The 16114-nt window shown below is 29.9% G+C and overlaps 1 protein-coding gene across 4 annotated transcripts in view; it reads left to right on the top strand.

Moving 5' to 3' along the window:
* Positions 1-16080, top strand: part of LOC142325244 (PMS1 protein homolog 1-like) — a 42549-nt gene extending 26469 nt beyond the window's left edge. For 2 of the 4 annotated variants that reach the window (XM_075366737.1, XM_075366741.1), the window contains 5 exons: positions 3915-4179; positions 5997-6194; positions 9134-9261; positions 10818-10978; positions 15535-16080. In XM_075366737.1, coding sequence (XP_075222852.1) covers positions 3915-4179; positions 5997-6194; positions 9134-9261; positions 10818-10978; positions 15535-15693 — 911 coding nt within the window. In that variant the 3' untranslated portion in view covers positions 15694-16080. The remainder of the gene's footprint in view (positions 1-3914; positions 4180-5996; positions 6195-9133; positions 9262-10817; positions 10979-15534) is intronic. The other 2 variants (XM_075366739.1, XM_075366740.1) reach the window with 2 other exon arrangements.
* Positions 16081-16114: the final 34 nt, after the last annotated feature.

Genomic DNA, 16114 nt, shown 5'->3' on the forward strand with positions numbered 1-16114 from the left:
AAAGTCCAACACAGGGATAAAGTCTAGCTACCTAATCCCTTGGATTGATAAATATATGATATAATACACGTAGTTGATGAATATCTTATCAGAATACATCTGTTAGCAGAGTAATTTAATAAATACTTCAGATACTTAATTATTTTACTGGATTAAGTAACTTTGCTGTTGTGAATATTTACATTGTGTACATTACTTAGATAACAGTTCAGTATATTAAAAAAAAAAGTTGAATATTTAAATTGTGTACATTACTTAGACAACAGTTCAGTATATTAAAAAAAAAGTTGAATATTTAAGGTGTCTTGAAAGAATAGAATTAAAAATGCAGTAATCAAATTTGACTAAATATTTTCTCGGTTCTCATGTTGATTACAAGAGAAGAAGGTGGTAGAGTAGTTAGCCGTCTAAGATGGTAATGTATTTATGTATGTAATTTAAATGGATTTCAAAACAGTTGGTTTCCATCTTAAAAATATTAGTTACAACTTTTAATTTTATACGCGTTAATTATATTATGTTTATATATTTTTGTGTTTGTGAGTTCCATTATTGGTGTTTTGTATTTTGGACAATGATTTACATTACATTGAATTAATTAAAATACCCTTTTAAGTTTTATATATAGGTATCCTTACTGGTTCCCTAGGTTTCAGAGTTACTTAAGTGAATTTTGTTGTAAGAAGTATATTTTGAATTATTTTTATTAAACAGGTTGCAAATTGAGTTTGGCAGGCATTTTGGGGGATATTTACTGCATTAATGATGAATTGTTACTTAAAAGTTAAATATTTAATGGTAAGTGTTCTTTGGTGCTGTAACCACACATCTCAGGAGTGGTTGACCTGAGACTACAAGGAACTGGTTGTACAAGACTACACTTCATCATTTACATTCTTACATATCATTCTCATTCATCTTCGGATTGGTTGTTTTGATGGTTCATACATTATGGTGGTTCTGGAAGCTAAACAGAAAAAGAAAAAACTATTCGGTTGCTGTGACCTTCATCTGGTATTGATATTTATTAAACCAGTTATGTGCCATATTTGAGTGCCTAAAATATTTTTCTATTTATTTAATTGATGTTTTGGAAACATTTTGTGGTTGCTAGGATTTGTTTACCCAGATGTAGTTTATATTTGGTAATGATTTGTTTATGTTTATATTTAATTTTATTTATAGACTGATTTACATTGGAAGGATTATTTTATGTTATATTTGAGCACTGACAGTGAATTTTGTTTCTTTGATTAATATTTGGAATGTCCTAAGCTCAGGATCATGGTGAAAACTAGGAGGGGAGGAAGGTTGGTCTGCTGCTGACAGGCTGTCAAACCTAGCATGAACCCAATGGAAAATGAGTCAAATGCATGAGATAATGCTACCCCATCCAGGGTTATAGCTGATGCGCCAGCATTGTCGGATAACTGAGGTTAGGATGCTGGTGTAAAGTGTGATACTGCCCAATGAATACTGAATGATCGGATCAACACACCAGGTCAGGAAATCAAAACAGCTGCATGGAATGTGTGCACTGTGCATCATGTCAGCCAAAAAGAAATCATTGCATGAGGATTAATAAGTTATAAAATATCCATCACAGCGCTTTGAGAACTCAGACTTATGGGCTCTGGAACATCGACAGTACGGGTGCCAAATAGTGATGAAGTGATCACATTATTGTGATCACCGAAGGCATTGGTTTTGTGCTTGATCGGCAAACGACCAAGAACGTTTTGGCCTTTCAACCCTTTTCGAGCTGCTTAGCTGTTTTAACACTAGTTGGAATGGAACAATCCGTACACATATCATCTTTGTGTATGCACCTACTAAATCAGGTCAAGATGATGCTAAGGACATCTTTTATATTCAAATTCAGGACGTCATCGACACAATTTCTAAAACCAGCCTAATCATTGTTGCTGGTTACCTAACTGCTCATGTAGGAACCAATAGGACTGGCTGGGAAACCATCCTTGGAAACTTTGGGCCTGGAAATACCAATGACAATGGATTATGTCACAGCCAATACTGTTGTTATTCACCACACGCAATAGGTTACTAATTGGCAGCAGCCTCTTTCATCACCCAAAGTACCACCAGCTCACATGGCATGCCCCAAATAGCAAAGATACACCATTCCTTGACTACGTAATGATTAACACTCGATTTTGACCCACGGTCATAGATGTATGATTAATGCGTGGGGTGGATTGTGGCTCCGATCATTACCTTGTACATGCAATGATACAATTGAGGCCCTAACATGTGAAAAAACTTGCACCCCTATCAATGAAGCGAAACTGGTCAAAGCTACTCACCAGCTAATAAGCACCAATTCCAACTAGTGAGGCAGTTTGCCATTTTAGCACAGCATGATGATGTGGATGCTGAGTCAACTCAGATAGCTGAAGTCATACAAGGATGCGCCAAGAATATCTGCCCACCAATATGCCACCGAACACAGACCTGTATATCAGATGAATGTCTTGATTTAGTTGATCAGCATAAACTAGCAAAACTAGTTGATTATGAACAGTACTGAAAATTGAACCAGGAGGTCAGAAAGAAGCTATAGGCCGAGTGTGTAGCATATTGGAATGATATGGCCACCAAACTGGAAGAAGCTGCACAAACACATGAATAGTGGACCTTCTACACAACACTTAGACGCCTAAGTGGAAAATTTAAGACATTTAATAAGAATATACAGAATGCCAATGGGGAACTTTGTTTAATCTCCTATGGAACGACTACACAGATGGAAAGAATTTTTTCAGGACCTGTAACAGCCATGATTCGCCACCTGTCCCACTAGCAAGCCTGCCAACCTTAGAACTGCTGGAAGACCAAGCTATATCAAGAGTAGATGAAGTGAAAATAGTGATAAAACAACTCTGAAACAACAAAGCACCTAGGATTCATGGAGTAACAGCTGAAGCGCTAAAAACAGGTGACAATATCCTTGTCAATCGCATACAGTCACTACTACAGCTAATATGGCATATGGAGAAGATTCCTGCAGCATGGAAAAGTTGCTGTAGTACCACTAGAACTGGTAACGATTGTTATACCAGTTCTAAAGAAGGGTGACAGTCATGAATGTAAAAACTATGATGGCATAAGCCTCCTATCGATAACTGGAAAAGTTTTTATGAAAATCATTGAAACTCAACTACAGAAACATTGGGAGTAACTGTCAACAGAACAGGCTGGTTTTTGTCCAAATAGAGGCTGCTGTGTTTAGATTTTCACTCTCAGACAAATGTTGGAAGAGCAAATACACTGCTGGAAGCGAACAGTCATTGTATTCATAGATTTCAAGGTGGTATGTGACAGCATCTATTAGCCAGCACTATGGGCGGCACTAAAATCTGAACTTATATCTGCCAAAACCATCCACCTACTCACAGAAATGTACAATGGCTCTAGCAGCCTCATACGCATCTGTAATGAACAGTCTGATGAATTTCCAATACAAACCGGTGTAAGGCAAGGTTGTGTCCATTCTGGTGAATCCAAGAACCATCCTTGGTGTTTTATAAGCTGTTTCCATATGTAAGGCTTAAAGACTGACATTTCTTTCTAATGGATAGGTCTGACCAAGACCACAGAACTAAAAGGTGGTTTATGAGAAAGATAGTCTATCCAAAGAATAGACAAATTTCTTAAATAAGTAGAATTTCCTTAATTATGAAATTGGAACAAATTAATGGTGTATTTTTAATTTATTTCTTCAGTATTTTTAAAATTGTGTGTATATTTTCTTTAAATTTCTTCATAAGGCTTTTTATTTTTACTTGTCATGTTTAGTTGTTCAGTAAATTTTTGTAGATTTTGAGATTTTATTGTATATATAAATTTACACTAGCATTTTATGTTTTTGATAAACATTTCCTTTTTTATTACAGTACTTAAAGAATCACCAGGAATGTCATTTACATTAGTTGCTAGTATTCTAGCCACTAAATGGAGAAACTTACAAGAAGAAGAGAAACTAAAATATGAGAAAATATCAAAGGATACAAAAGCTAAAAACAAAGCTCCTATATCTAATAATAATGAATCTCCAAAAAAGGCTAAAATAAAAGAAAAAAATTCAATATATGTTAATAATGTTAGCATTAATTTGATTAGACAAAAGTATTTTGAGCAGTTTAATAAACATAACAACAGGTAAGAATAATGTAATGATTTGTTGTTTTTATTGTCAACATATCTACTCTTTGGTGCAATTTAATTGTAAAAATATCTTTTTGGTATTAAAAACCGGTACAGTTTTTGTGTCAATATTTGGTCTACTGAAAAGTAAAAGAAAAAAATATGTTCAAACATTGGGTCATTATCAGCCTGATGGCTTTGACATATCCAGTTTTACTATCAGTTGACTGCTGTAGAGCTGGATACTATACTTTTAGGCAATACTAGAGATAAACTAAATGTTAGGGGAAAACTAGTTCTTTCCATCTCAGAGGCATTCATTTCAAACTTATTATTGATACATTGGTCATGTAAAATGCACTCTGTTGAATTATTATGTCTACACTTATATTCTGATCAAGTAGTTTTACTTGCTCAGGTTCATAACGAGAGATAAAAGTATGAGCTAAGATGAGCAGAAGAGTTTTACTGAAGGTAGGGAATAATTTTTTTTAATTAGACTATTCCTTCAATTTAAGTTGTAATATTTACTACTTATCTCTTAATATTATTATTAGCTTCTTCATACTATCCCTGGCCACCATTCTATTGTTAGCCACAACTATTGTTGGCCACCATTCTAATTAATAACACATGCGTAATTAACATATTTAGCCTCACAAAATATGGGTATAACTGCTACAGGTCCATTCATTATGTAAACAATCAACTCATCTCGTATGAGCTCAGAATCAAGAAAGTTGCACTAGATATCTGTAGACTTCTGGAATATTATGTGAATAATCTGTCAGAAGTAACTGATTGAATCTGTTGGCATGCTCAACCATTCATATCAGAAAATTTATTTTATTTATGATTCTATATTCTTTACCATATTTTTATGAAGATTGGCCATCTTCATATACTTTATCCTAACTACAGTACAAAATAATTGTTTGGATATTTAACCAGACAACTTTCTCAAGTTTTTAATTTTTACTAAGTCATAATTTACACTTCTTTACTTCATTTTTACTATTTACTCCATTTTCCTTTATTTTACCATTCAGTAATCATTTCGAGATGCTTGATAATAATTATATAAATAATCTATATTTTAGATCCCTGAAATGTAACAAAAATATTGTTAAAAGAATATATTTAAGTTTCCACATCCTTCAGTAATATTTTTCTATGCGAGATATCTTTTATCCAAGATATTTTCAGAATTCATTAAAATAAACATAAAGAACTGAATGGTTATAAAACCTTAATGCATTAAAGAATAAATATTAAATTAAACATAAAACATTAAATGTTTATTTAAAAATATTCATTTAATAGTGTTTTGTATGTAATTTGTAAATTAGTATTTTTACTTTGTTTCACCTGCTAATGATTATTTAACAGTCAAAATGGCCATCTCATTTTAGATTTACGTAAACTTTTATAATGCTTTATGAAGGTAATGTTATCTTCCTGTTTGTTATCTCGCCATTTTTATTTAACATTAAATTTGATTTTTGGTCTACTGGTGTCCGTTGTTACAAATTTCTGGCTATTACATTGTCAGTGGATTTGATTCCTTGTGTATGTAGAAATCTCCTTCCACAGTATGCTACCATGTAGCAATTTATTCGTAGTGCTTATTTATGAGGTTTTCTTAAATATGGTTTCCAGATCACGTAATTAAAAAGTTCTAACATCTAGTTGATAAAGAATGTAAGATAAGAAAGAAGAATTTGTCACTAATTTCTTTATTTAATTTGGTGCTATGTTCTGTATAATTATACTTTTTATATGTTGCATTATTTTATTAAAACATATGTAGCATATATGACATTTGTTATTAGGAATACTGAATTTTCTATAGTGGGACAGATAGAATCATCAGATCTGTGGACATACAAAAAAGCAGTCGATGAAGATAAAACTGAGATTGGTGTATTTAGTTGTTTACATTTACAAGAAGCATATAAATTTCAGCAGAATATGGAAATTATGATAATTCCTGTTAAAATACTGGAAAAAAGTTCAAGTATTACAGAAAGGTATGTCATTATTTTATTACAAAAACAAAACAGAGTGTTTGTATCGTTGGAAAAATGGAAGTAGATTTGTATTTTTTTTTTTTGCTTCTATTTTTATTTGATTGCAAAAGGATGGATAAATTTTTGACAGTCCTGATTTTATGTGTATGCATGATTATTTTGTTATGTCAAAACAGCCATATTGATTTTTTTTTTGTAAGGTGTTTAATTCTTTGCTTTGATTCTGAGACTGACATGGGGTAAATTAGAAAAATAAATAAAATAATATTTATTATTTTTGAACAAGATTCTCTGACCAGAAATGAGTTAAAATCCATAAAAAATCATAGATTGTTGTCCCTAATATTAAAATAAATATTTCATTTACTCATTTTATAGATGCACTGACATAATTTAATAAAGGTCTACTGCAACATGTTTTTTTTAAACATGCTTCTGTTTTTTTCCAACTAATTATCCATAAAGATCATCCAGTTAAGAGAACGGTGTTTATAAATGTATATTATTAATATTGATTAAATATTTTATTTATAAAAGCATGTATAATGGGTAGATTTGCATGTGGTGTACTTGCTATACAACCACACCTCTTTTATAGGTTTGTAAATATTTTGCTCATAAAGTTATTGTGTATCAAATCAAGTCAAAAAATTAAATTTCAGTGACTAATTATATACTGGATTCAAATTTAATAAACAACTTTTCCTTTAAAAATTATTTCAACTTTTAAATGCTTAACTTTTTTGTTTCAAATTTTTTCATGAAATTTAACCTGAACTTGTATATCTCTTACAACTGTTATCATGTTTAGAGGATTTTTGTCCAAAATTTAAAATTTTTCTTTAAAGCGATTCTGAGTGAATATATTAAAATAAAAATTGTATGAAAAAATTTCACAAAGGGGAAGCAAACATCTCATGAACAATCTAAGTAAATCTATAACATAGATTAAGTAACTACTGTTTTAAAAGATTTATCTGGTAATATATATTATACAAGTGCACAATAAATTTAAAACATATTTAATTTAAGGAATGATATTCTGAGTACTGTGACTTATTGTTTCATTTATATTATTCAGTTCAGTTAACAAGTATGATTTTATTGAAATAAGTTGGCATATAATATGTGCAGTAAAGATGATTTTGAATTGTTAGAAATCATTGATTATAATGAATCTTCAATTATTTCACGTCTCCTTAATGGTTTAAGTAGATAACTATAATAATTGTTATGAATAAAAAAAATGTTTGAACTTCAAAATAAAAGTACATCTCATGAATGTGAGTTTCATAATGGTATGGTAATAACCATTCCAAAATACTGGAACTAAAGTATTTGTTTTAAACAAAATGATGCAAATGATAGATGACTAAGTTGCTAAAATTATGAACACATGAAACTAAATGTTAAGTTATATCTTAAAATTAGGATGTGATTTAAAACTGTTGGTAAGATATGCAGTAGATGCTAACATTTATTAAAAAGGAAAATGAGATTATCATATAATACTTAATATGGCTACAAATGATATAATGAAGCTAGGGAAACTGAATTTGTTGTAAAGATCTTCAAAATTATTTAATTTTCCAACTGATTTTACAACTGCATATATTTACTTTATAGTTAGTACATCATATATACATGTATATTAAATAATGTTGAAAATATAATATTGATTTTTTTCAGTACAGATTTAATTAAATTTCTGCTATACATTAAGCTACAGCTGTTGCTTAATTCATTAATAATGTTACTGGAAAATTAAATAAATGTTGTAAGATAACTGGGCATTTTTGAACTTAAGGTATTTGAATGTGTACAGTATGATTAAATATTAAGAAAAATTTACATGTGCATTTGTAAGAGGTTCATAATAATCGTTTGATAAAAGCAGAACTAAAATAATTTGTGATATTTATGGATTTAATAATAGAAATTGACAGAGTTGGAGAAAGGTTCTCTATTGGAGTTCTTCTCGCACTTCACTTTTGGACCTAATACTGTTATAATTTATTTAATTGGTGTGTTTAGGATCCAAAACTGCTGTGCTGACAATGTATCAGTAATTTTACAGGGGAAAGTGGTGGAATGGTTAGAATTTAGATTTCGGCATAGCAGTTCTTCAATAAATTGCATGCTTTTAAGTAATTTATTATTACTATAATTAACGGTCTTCGCAGACATCAATTTCCCTCCAACTGGCACAAAAATTTCTCTCTGTTGCTCTCTCTCCCTGGCAGCCTCCTTCCAGTTGTCAACTTCCAGTCCATCACACATTTCTCACTCCATCAATCCATCTTCTTCTTGGCCTACCTTATTTTCCCTTGCCAGTGAGGACGGACCAGTATTGTGCATTGCGCATCCTCAGTGGTTGTCTTGCCTCTAACCTCCCGGGACTCCACAGGTTACTATCTCACCCTCTCTCTCTTATCACCTTCAAGTGTAGTGCCTTCTTAATCTTGGAGTCATCTGCTGTTCATGATATATGTCTTGTCATCTCTTATTCCTTTTATTTACCAGTTTCACAATTAAGGATCTATTACACAGCTTGCATAATTCTATGTTTTCTCTTCTTCTGCCAATTAAATTCATTGATAAGAAAAAACTAGTAAACTTTTCATATAAATTCAAGGTGGATAGCAAATGAAGCTAATGGTCTACTTATTAATAAAATTAAATTCAGTGATATAATTAACTTTCTTGGTTTATGATTGATGAACATTTAAATTGGGGAAGTTGTATAAATATTTTATGCAATAAATTTTATTTAATGAACAGACACAATCAGAATCATCTAATTCTGCTTTGCTTTAAATATTGAAGTTTTATTTTTTTCTGATACTCTTTTCTGTTCTATATTAAAAAATTTATTGTATAATAACTTTTAGTAAATATTTAATAATTTTGTAAAATTATTTACATTTTGCTTTTGTTAGCTATCTTGGGACTGATCTTTGGAATATCTTAACGAGTTTAGAGTGTAGTATCACTGAAGATTCAAACCAAAAATTTATTGATGATAAAAGAATTATTATGAATGGATTCAGAATAAGTTTAATTAAAGGTAATATATTTTTAAAATTTATCCCATTTTAAAAAACACAATTTAATTAGAAAATTATGTACAAATCAGAAGTTCATTTTTTTAATTTTAGAAAAATAAATTTTCAGAATTCGTCTCTTTATTTTTATTTCTGTTTAATAAATATAGGTCGTACATTACTAGAAATATGTATATTCATCAAATTGTTTAAAATAGCAATATAAACTTGATTGAGATTTAAAATATGCTGAACTCATTCATACTTTGTATTCTGTAAATCTCAACATAGTTTATGTGATATTTTTAAGAATCTAATTGACTGACTACAGAATCTTTGTTGACTTAATATTGCTGTTTATTAAACTAGACTGTAATATGATAATGAGCTCTGAAAATGCCCATTAAAATATATAATGAAGGTAGTATAATGGACGTATATATTTTGGATACTCCTTTGGGGTATCCAAAATTTTATAATTTATTAGAAGAATATTATTTAAACAATGGTAAAAATAGTATGTAAAAAAAATTCAAATTTAATATATTATCCATAATTAGAGTATTATTTAATTTCTTACTTTTGATTTAGTTATTTTTTTTGTAGTAAGTTTCATTTACTTTATTTTCATTTTAATGGTTTAAATTTATTGTATTGTTTTGTAAATTAAATAAATTCAGTAAACTTGAGAATAAATTCTAATAAAGAATTATTTTTTATTGTCAATTCATTAACTGGTCCGATTCATTTTTTTCTATTCAGAATTAATCTTTTTAAATGCACTATATTTTCAATATTTGCTCAATATATTCTAATTCTGTTCTCCCATATAGTTTTTATTGATTGACCTCTCTTACCCTTCCTAACTTAAATAGATCTGAAAGCTTTACCTACTACACTTGTTATTTTTATCTGTGAGCTTGCTTTTATTTGATTTTATAGAACATGCATTATTTTTAATCCAGAATCATTCTATCTACCAACCCTCATAATAATTATTCATGCCAAGGTTTTAAGTGATTTAAAGAGCTAGAAAATAAGATTTGTTATAATTAATCTTTTGATATTTCTGTTCAACTTAGTTTTCTTTACTGACAGGTATTTGTACTTGCCACAAATAATTATGCCATCTGCAAATATTATAATATTAATTTCCCTATCACTGTATGTTAATGTTAATGTAATGTATGTTAATGTTTTAATCCTTTTATTATATTTCAAATAACTCATGTTTTGATTTAGATAACTTTGTTTTGATTTATATATTGTGTTTTCTATACACTTCTATATTTATTTGCTTATAATTGATGATAGAAGTGAGGAATCAGCTGAAATTTATATTCTGTGAGAAAGGAGTTTCTCAGATCATGTTATAAATGTGTAAATACTTCTTGTAAATGTAAAACTGTTGGCCATTAAAAAAAAAATGAAAATAGTTTTTAAACAAGTATTCTTTACTGATTCAATTAAGTTTTCCACTCTACAATTTCAATTTTGAATATTTTCTTCCCCTACCTTTCTTGCTAGTATTATTTATTTTAATTAATTTTTATATTAATTGTTTGATTTGTGTTTTTAGGAGAAAACAGTGAAGATATTGGACTGCTAACAGATGTAGCAGTTAACATTAATTTTTATGGTCTTGAGGATCTTAAACAAACATTAAAATTAATTGAAAAACATGGAATAAATTGTAGTATTGCTCAGAGTCGTTGTCTTAATGCAGTTAAATACATTAGAGTGAGTATTAGCTTGTGGTTAATTTATTAAATTTTCCTAAATGTATTATTTCTGTAAATTCTTAAGTTAAGTATCACATATAAATTTTAAATACACTGTAAAATAGGTAATTAATTTTGAGCATTATATACAAATTTTACAGATGTAACAAATATGTTTTGATAAATGCAAAACTTGGTGGAAAATGATAAAGCAGAAATTTCTAATCCAGTTATTAAATGCGATAATAAGAAAGAAAAAAATCCTCATTTACATTTATATTTCAAGTACCTAGAAAAATAAAGCATGGTTTGGGCAGAGAATCTGTTAATGGTATAGAATTGAAAAAGGAAAATTATAAATATAATTGATTGAAACAGTTGAAAGTACACCTTCATTTTCACTCATCTGAGGTCATATTAACCAGTTTGTAGTTAATCTTTAGTTGTTTTACTACCTATATGACTTCATAAATAGGAAAGTAAAAAAAAAAATATTGTAAATTACAATGACTGTTTATGGAAATTACAGGTGGAAAAACAAACTTCAGAAATAAACACTTGATTGCATATAAGTCTTAATTTGTTGGAATTTAAGTGTTTCGACAGGGGTTACAATAATTAATACACATTTATAGGTCACTTATTTTTTAGGAGTATTAAGATGTAGGAGTCGTTTGTGCAAGATTATATTCTTCAGTAATTGTGTTTATCAGTTGATGGATCAAAATTTTATATGAAGTTTCCACTTCTATCTCTATATTCATACATCTCTCCTACATCACATGATACCATTCCCTAAAGCCTTTTATTAATTCCTTCCTTAGCTATTTCATACATTTTTTCTTAACATTCTCATCATATTTTTATATTCAAATACCATTCCTACCTCATTCATCCATTTTAAATATCTAATTAACTAAACCTTTTCTCCCTCAATTCTTAATAAGTCAGTTATACAAGGGCTGTTTTTTTTTCAACCTTCGATCGTGCATCAAGTAAACAAGATATAAGCGGGAGCCAGGTCCGTGCATCATGTGATAGTGCTCCCCCCCCAACTTCTGCCATTGCTGGCTCCATTGCCTCAATCTGAGCCGAACTACAGGCAATTGAACATGGCCACTACCATGATGCTACCGCTAAGTGTGAGTTGCAAAGTGCGATATGTTCTCTGCAAGCAGAAGGATGTAAATCTGTTAAAATCTATCGCAGAATGAGCCTAGTGTATGATGAAGGATGTTCATCATACGTGTATTAATGAGTGATGGTAGTGTATGGGAATGGTGTAGGAAATTCAAAGAAGGGTGAACGGGTGTCCATGATGGAGGATGCAAGTCTGTCGCTACTATACACCTGGTTAAGCGTGTTGATGATTTTGTCCGCGACAAATGGAGGTTTACAATAAGTGACCTTTTGGCAGAAATCCCAGAAATTTCAAGATCTTCTCTGTGTACAATTGTGACTAAAGACCTAGGATACTGGAAACTGTGTGCACATTGGGTCCCAAAAATATTGAGTGACAATCACAAAACACAGTGAATGGTGTTAGCCTCAATGTTTTTCATGCATTATGTAAATGAAGGGGAAGATTTTTTAGTCTATTGTTAATCGCAATGAGACTTGGATCCAGTATAATAATCCAGTAACCAAAGAACAGTCTTAATAGTGGATGTACATTTCTGCAAACAAGCCGATAAAGTTCAAACAGATACTGAACAACAGGAAAACAATGGTTACAGTTTTTTAGGACTTTATGGAGCAGAGGACAACAATAACAAAGGAACTTTATTGTGAATCTATGTTGCCACTGCAGAGTGAATAAATGAAGAGGCTTGCTCTTATCCGGTGTGGTTTTGATCCACAACAATGCACGACTGCACTATGCCAATGTGACGCAAGACTTTCTCAAACAATTCAAGTGGGAAGTCTTCGACTATCCACTGTATAGTCCAGACCTGGCACGTAGTGATTTTCTTCTATTTCAAGAATTGAAGGCATGGTTGGATGGACAATACTTCACCATCAACAAAGAACTTCAGGAGGAAGTCAAGATGTACCTTGTCTCACTGGTGGCAAACATTTTTGAAGAGGGCATCAGAAAGCTGGTGTCACAATACGACAAGTGCCTCAATCGTTTTGGAGATTATGTAAAAAAAATAAGTTAGATGCTACTCTGAGTTTTAGTAATAAAATCATTTTGTTATGTGAATATGTCTTTTTTTTATATAGCCCATCGGAGGTTGAAAAAAAAAACAGCCCTTGTATTAAGCTCTCGTAGATAACTAAGTCTTTCATCCATCTTTGTTTTTGATTATTTTTTGTTAGACTTTATGCTATTATTTTCCTTTTATGATTCTTGTTTATTTTCTATATACTTTTAGTTTAAAAAAAAAGAAGTGAAAACTAATTCCAATTTGTCAATGAAAATTATCTGTGTTTATAAAAATAAATTTTATCTTTTGGCTTAATTTTTTACTGTGATAATATTTGTCTTCCAATCAAGAGTTAATTTTAAGAGAGTTAATTTTAAAGACATAGTATGCCTTTTGTTAAATTTAATCCAATAAGTAACTTGCATCATTTTTACTTCATTTTTAACTTTTAAAAATGTAACGTCCAGAATCATTTGCTTTACAATAGTAATTTTTTATGCTTTGCTGTTTAAATTTTATTATGCTATAGTAAAGGTGAGTCTCTTGTTTACATCACATCAAATTAACCATTCCTGATTAAGTAACTGGTGGTAAATAGTAACACTTTGAGTGAGAATTAAAGATTATAAAAATCAACAATTTATAGATGATATTTTAGTATAAAATTTTAAAAACTACTACCTACCACTTTCTAAATGTTTGTAACACAGTTTCAGAAGATCTTTTCAAAACTATGTTGTAGTTCTTTCTTCTTAGTGCCGTTAACAACACTACCACTAATGTGAGAAAAAAGATTACATCATAAATCTGAAAAAAAAAACATTGGTACAGAAGTACATTTCAGTATAAGATTGCTACTCTAAAACTGGCTTCCCGTGTGCTGTTGAAAATAACCATTGACATAGGAACATGGTACAGTCACAGTAGCAATTGGCAATCTTTAACCTTGTTACACATTCATCTGCCATCAATTTTGTTCAGTGCTGTTAAAGCAGCAATTGATGAGAAATCGATCATGTCAATCATCTATCAATGATTGTATCATATTCATGGTAATAATGTTATGAGCAATAATTTGGAGTTGAAATTTCAGAGAGGTGCTATCCTTTCTAGATTTGAATAAAAATAATCAAGCATGAAATATCAAACTGAAAAACTATAGTTAGTTAGAATTTTTTGGAACTGCAAGGAAACTTTGTGACAGAATTAATTGTATTTTATTTCTAGCTAGCTAATGTGAAGTTAATCTTGAATAGTATGTTTAGAAAAAAAATAATTTTTCAAAAAGTATTTTATTTTTTGTGATTATTTAATATAATTAATATTGTAACAAGATCTGTATAGCAGACCTGAGTAACGGATTCCTACCAATTAAGAATAAAGTAAAGTAGAAAATATAATATTGGGAGCAATCCAGAAAGCGGCTAATAGAGACCCTTTTAGTAAAGATAACAGATCTGTTTAACAATAGTCTTTTGTAATACTACCTACTGACACACCTAAATAAATGTTAGTTCTGTGAGAAGAGTTACCAGAACAGGGTAGGAATTTTATGGGAACGTGTGAGGGCGGACAATCATTCTCACACTTTGAGTTGGATGCAGTCCGGTACGTAAAGAAGATAGGAGTATAAATACTCTGGGGAAGACCAGTTGAAATCAGTTCAATGACATGAGTTCTGCAAAATCAGTCTAAGCGAGACGTTATGTTGTCAGTCTGCGAGATGAGAGTCTGTGGGACATGAGTTCTGCAAATCAGTCTAAGTGAGACGTTACGATGTCAGTCTGTGAGTTGAGAGTGTTATGATAGAGGAATTATTATGTGAATTCAGCACGATTAAGATGACATAACAAGTAATTGCAGTACATGAAAACAATAAATGGTTTGATGAGTTACTGTAAGATTATAAGTGAAATAGGTAATGTACTAAATTTCATTTATAAACTGTTAGGGTAGTTTTATTTGTGAACAGCAAAGGTATTTGCAGTAAAAACACTTTATATGTCTTACCTATTGTACTATTTTTCTTAATACAAGACTGGTGGATAAAGGTGTTAAGACTAGCGGTCATGCTAATGTCTTTCGTCTATCGGACTGAATTCTGATTTTCATTATTTATCTACTGTAAATCCTGATGATTATTTTAAATTCTGTTTTGTATGTAATCACTGTCTTTTATTATTATTGTTGTTGTGGTTGTGATTACTACAATCATTGTTTGTTTATTTATTGTTATTATTATGATTATTATTGTAAGTTATTATTATTACTATTGTCATTATTATTGATTGCTTTTTTTACTTACATTCTTTTTATCTAATAAATTGTAATTATATAAACATTTTCAATTGTTAATCTCGCAATATCCTGATTGAGCTGGGAGCATGTGACAATATTAAATGATTTCTTTTTTTATTTTTTTCAGAGTGAAACTCTTAGGCAGTTTTCACAATCAGAAACAGCTTTAGTGGATAAATTCGATGTATCTCAGTTATTTAAGTTGTGGTCTTGTGATCAATTTCATTGTGAAAAATGTCCTCATGGAAAAAATGTAATTTTTCCATTATACTCTATTCAGTATTAAAATTGTTTTTATACAGTTTTATGAATGAAACATGATATTTTAATTTAAAAGAAATGAAATTAAAAATTTTTAATGAGTAATTTTATTATTATTATAAATAATGTACTTTAAAATAAGAATTGATAAATTTTACTTAAAAATATTAAAACTAATTAATATCTTTAATAATTAAAAATATTATAAACAGTTGCCTTTATCATTCTTTTTATTTTGGTTAATATATTTCAGGAAGAATTGAATCTACATTAGTGAAATTGGGATGGTGATTTGTGTATTTGGGGATTGATTCTGTACATTAAAAAAAAAATCAAATTAGAAGAGAAGAGATAGGGATAAATTAAAAATTATTACTTGCATGTTACTTTGTCTTAAAAATATAACGGTAATGTATCCCTGGTATTATGGTACACACTTGCATAAT

Source organism: Lycorma delicatula, chromosome 5 (assembly GCF_047948215.1).
Source record: "Lycorma delicatula isolate Av1 chromosome 5, ASM4794821v1, whole genome shotgun sequence".
In the NCBI taxonomy this organism is placed as follows: domain Eukaryota; kingdom Metazoa; phylum Arthropoda; class Insecta; order Hemiptera; family Fulgoridae; genus Lycorma; species Lycorma delicatula.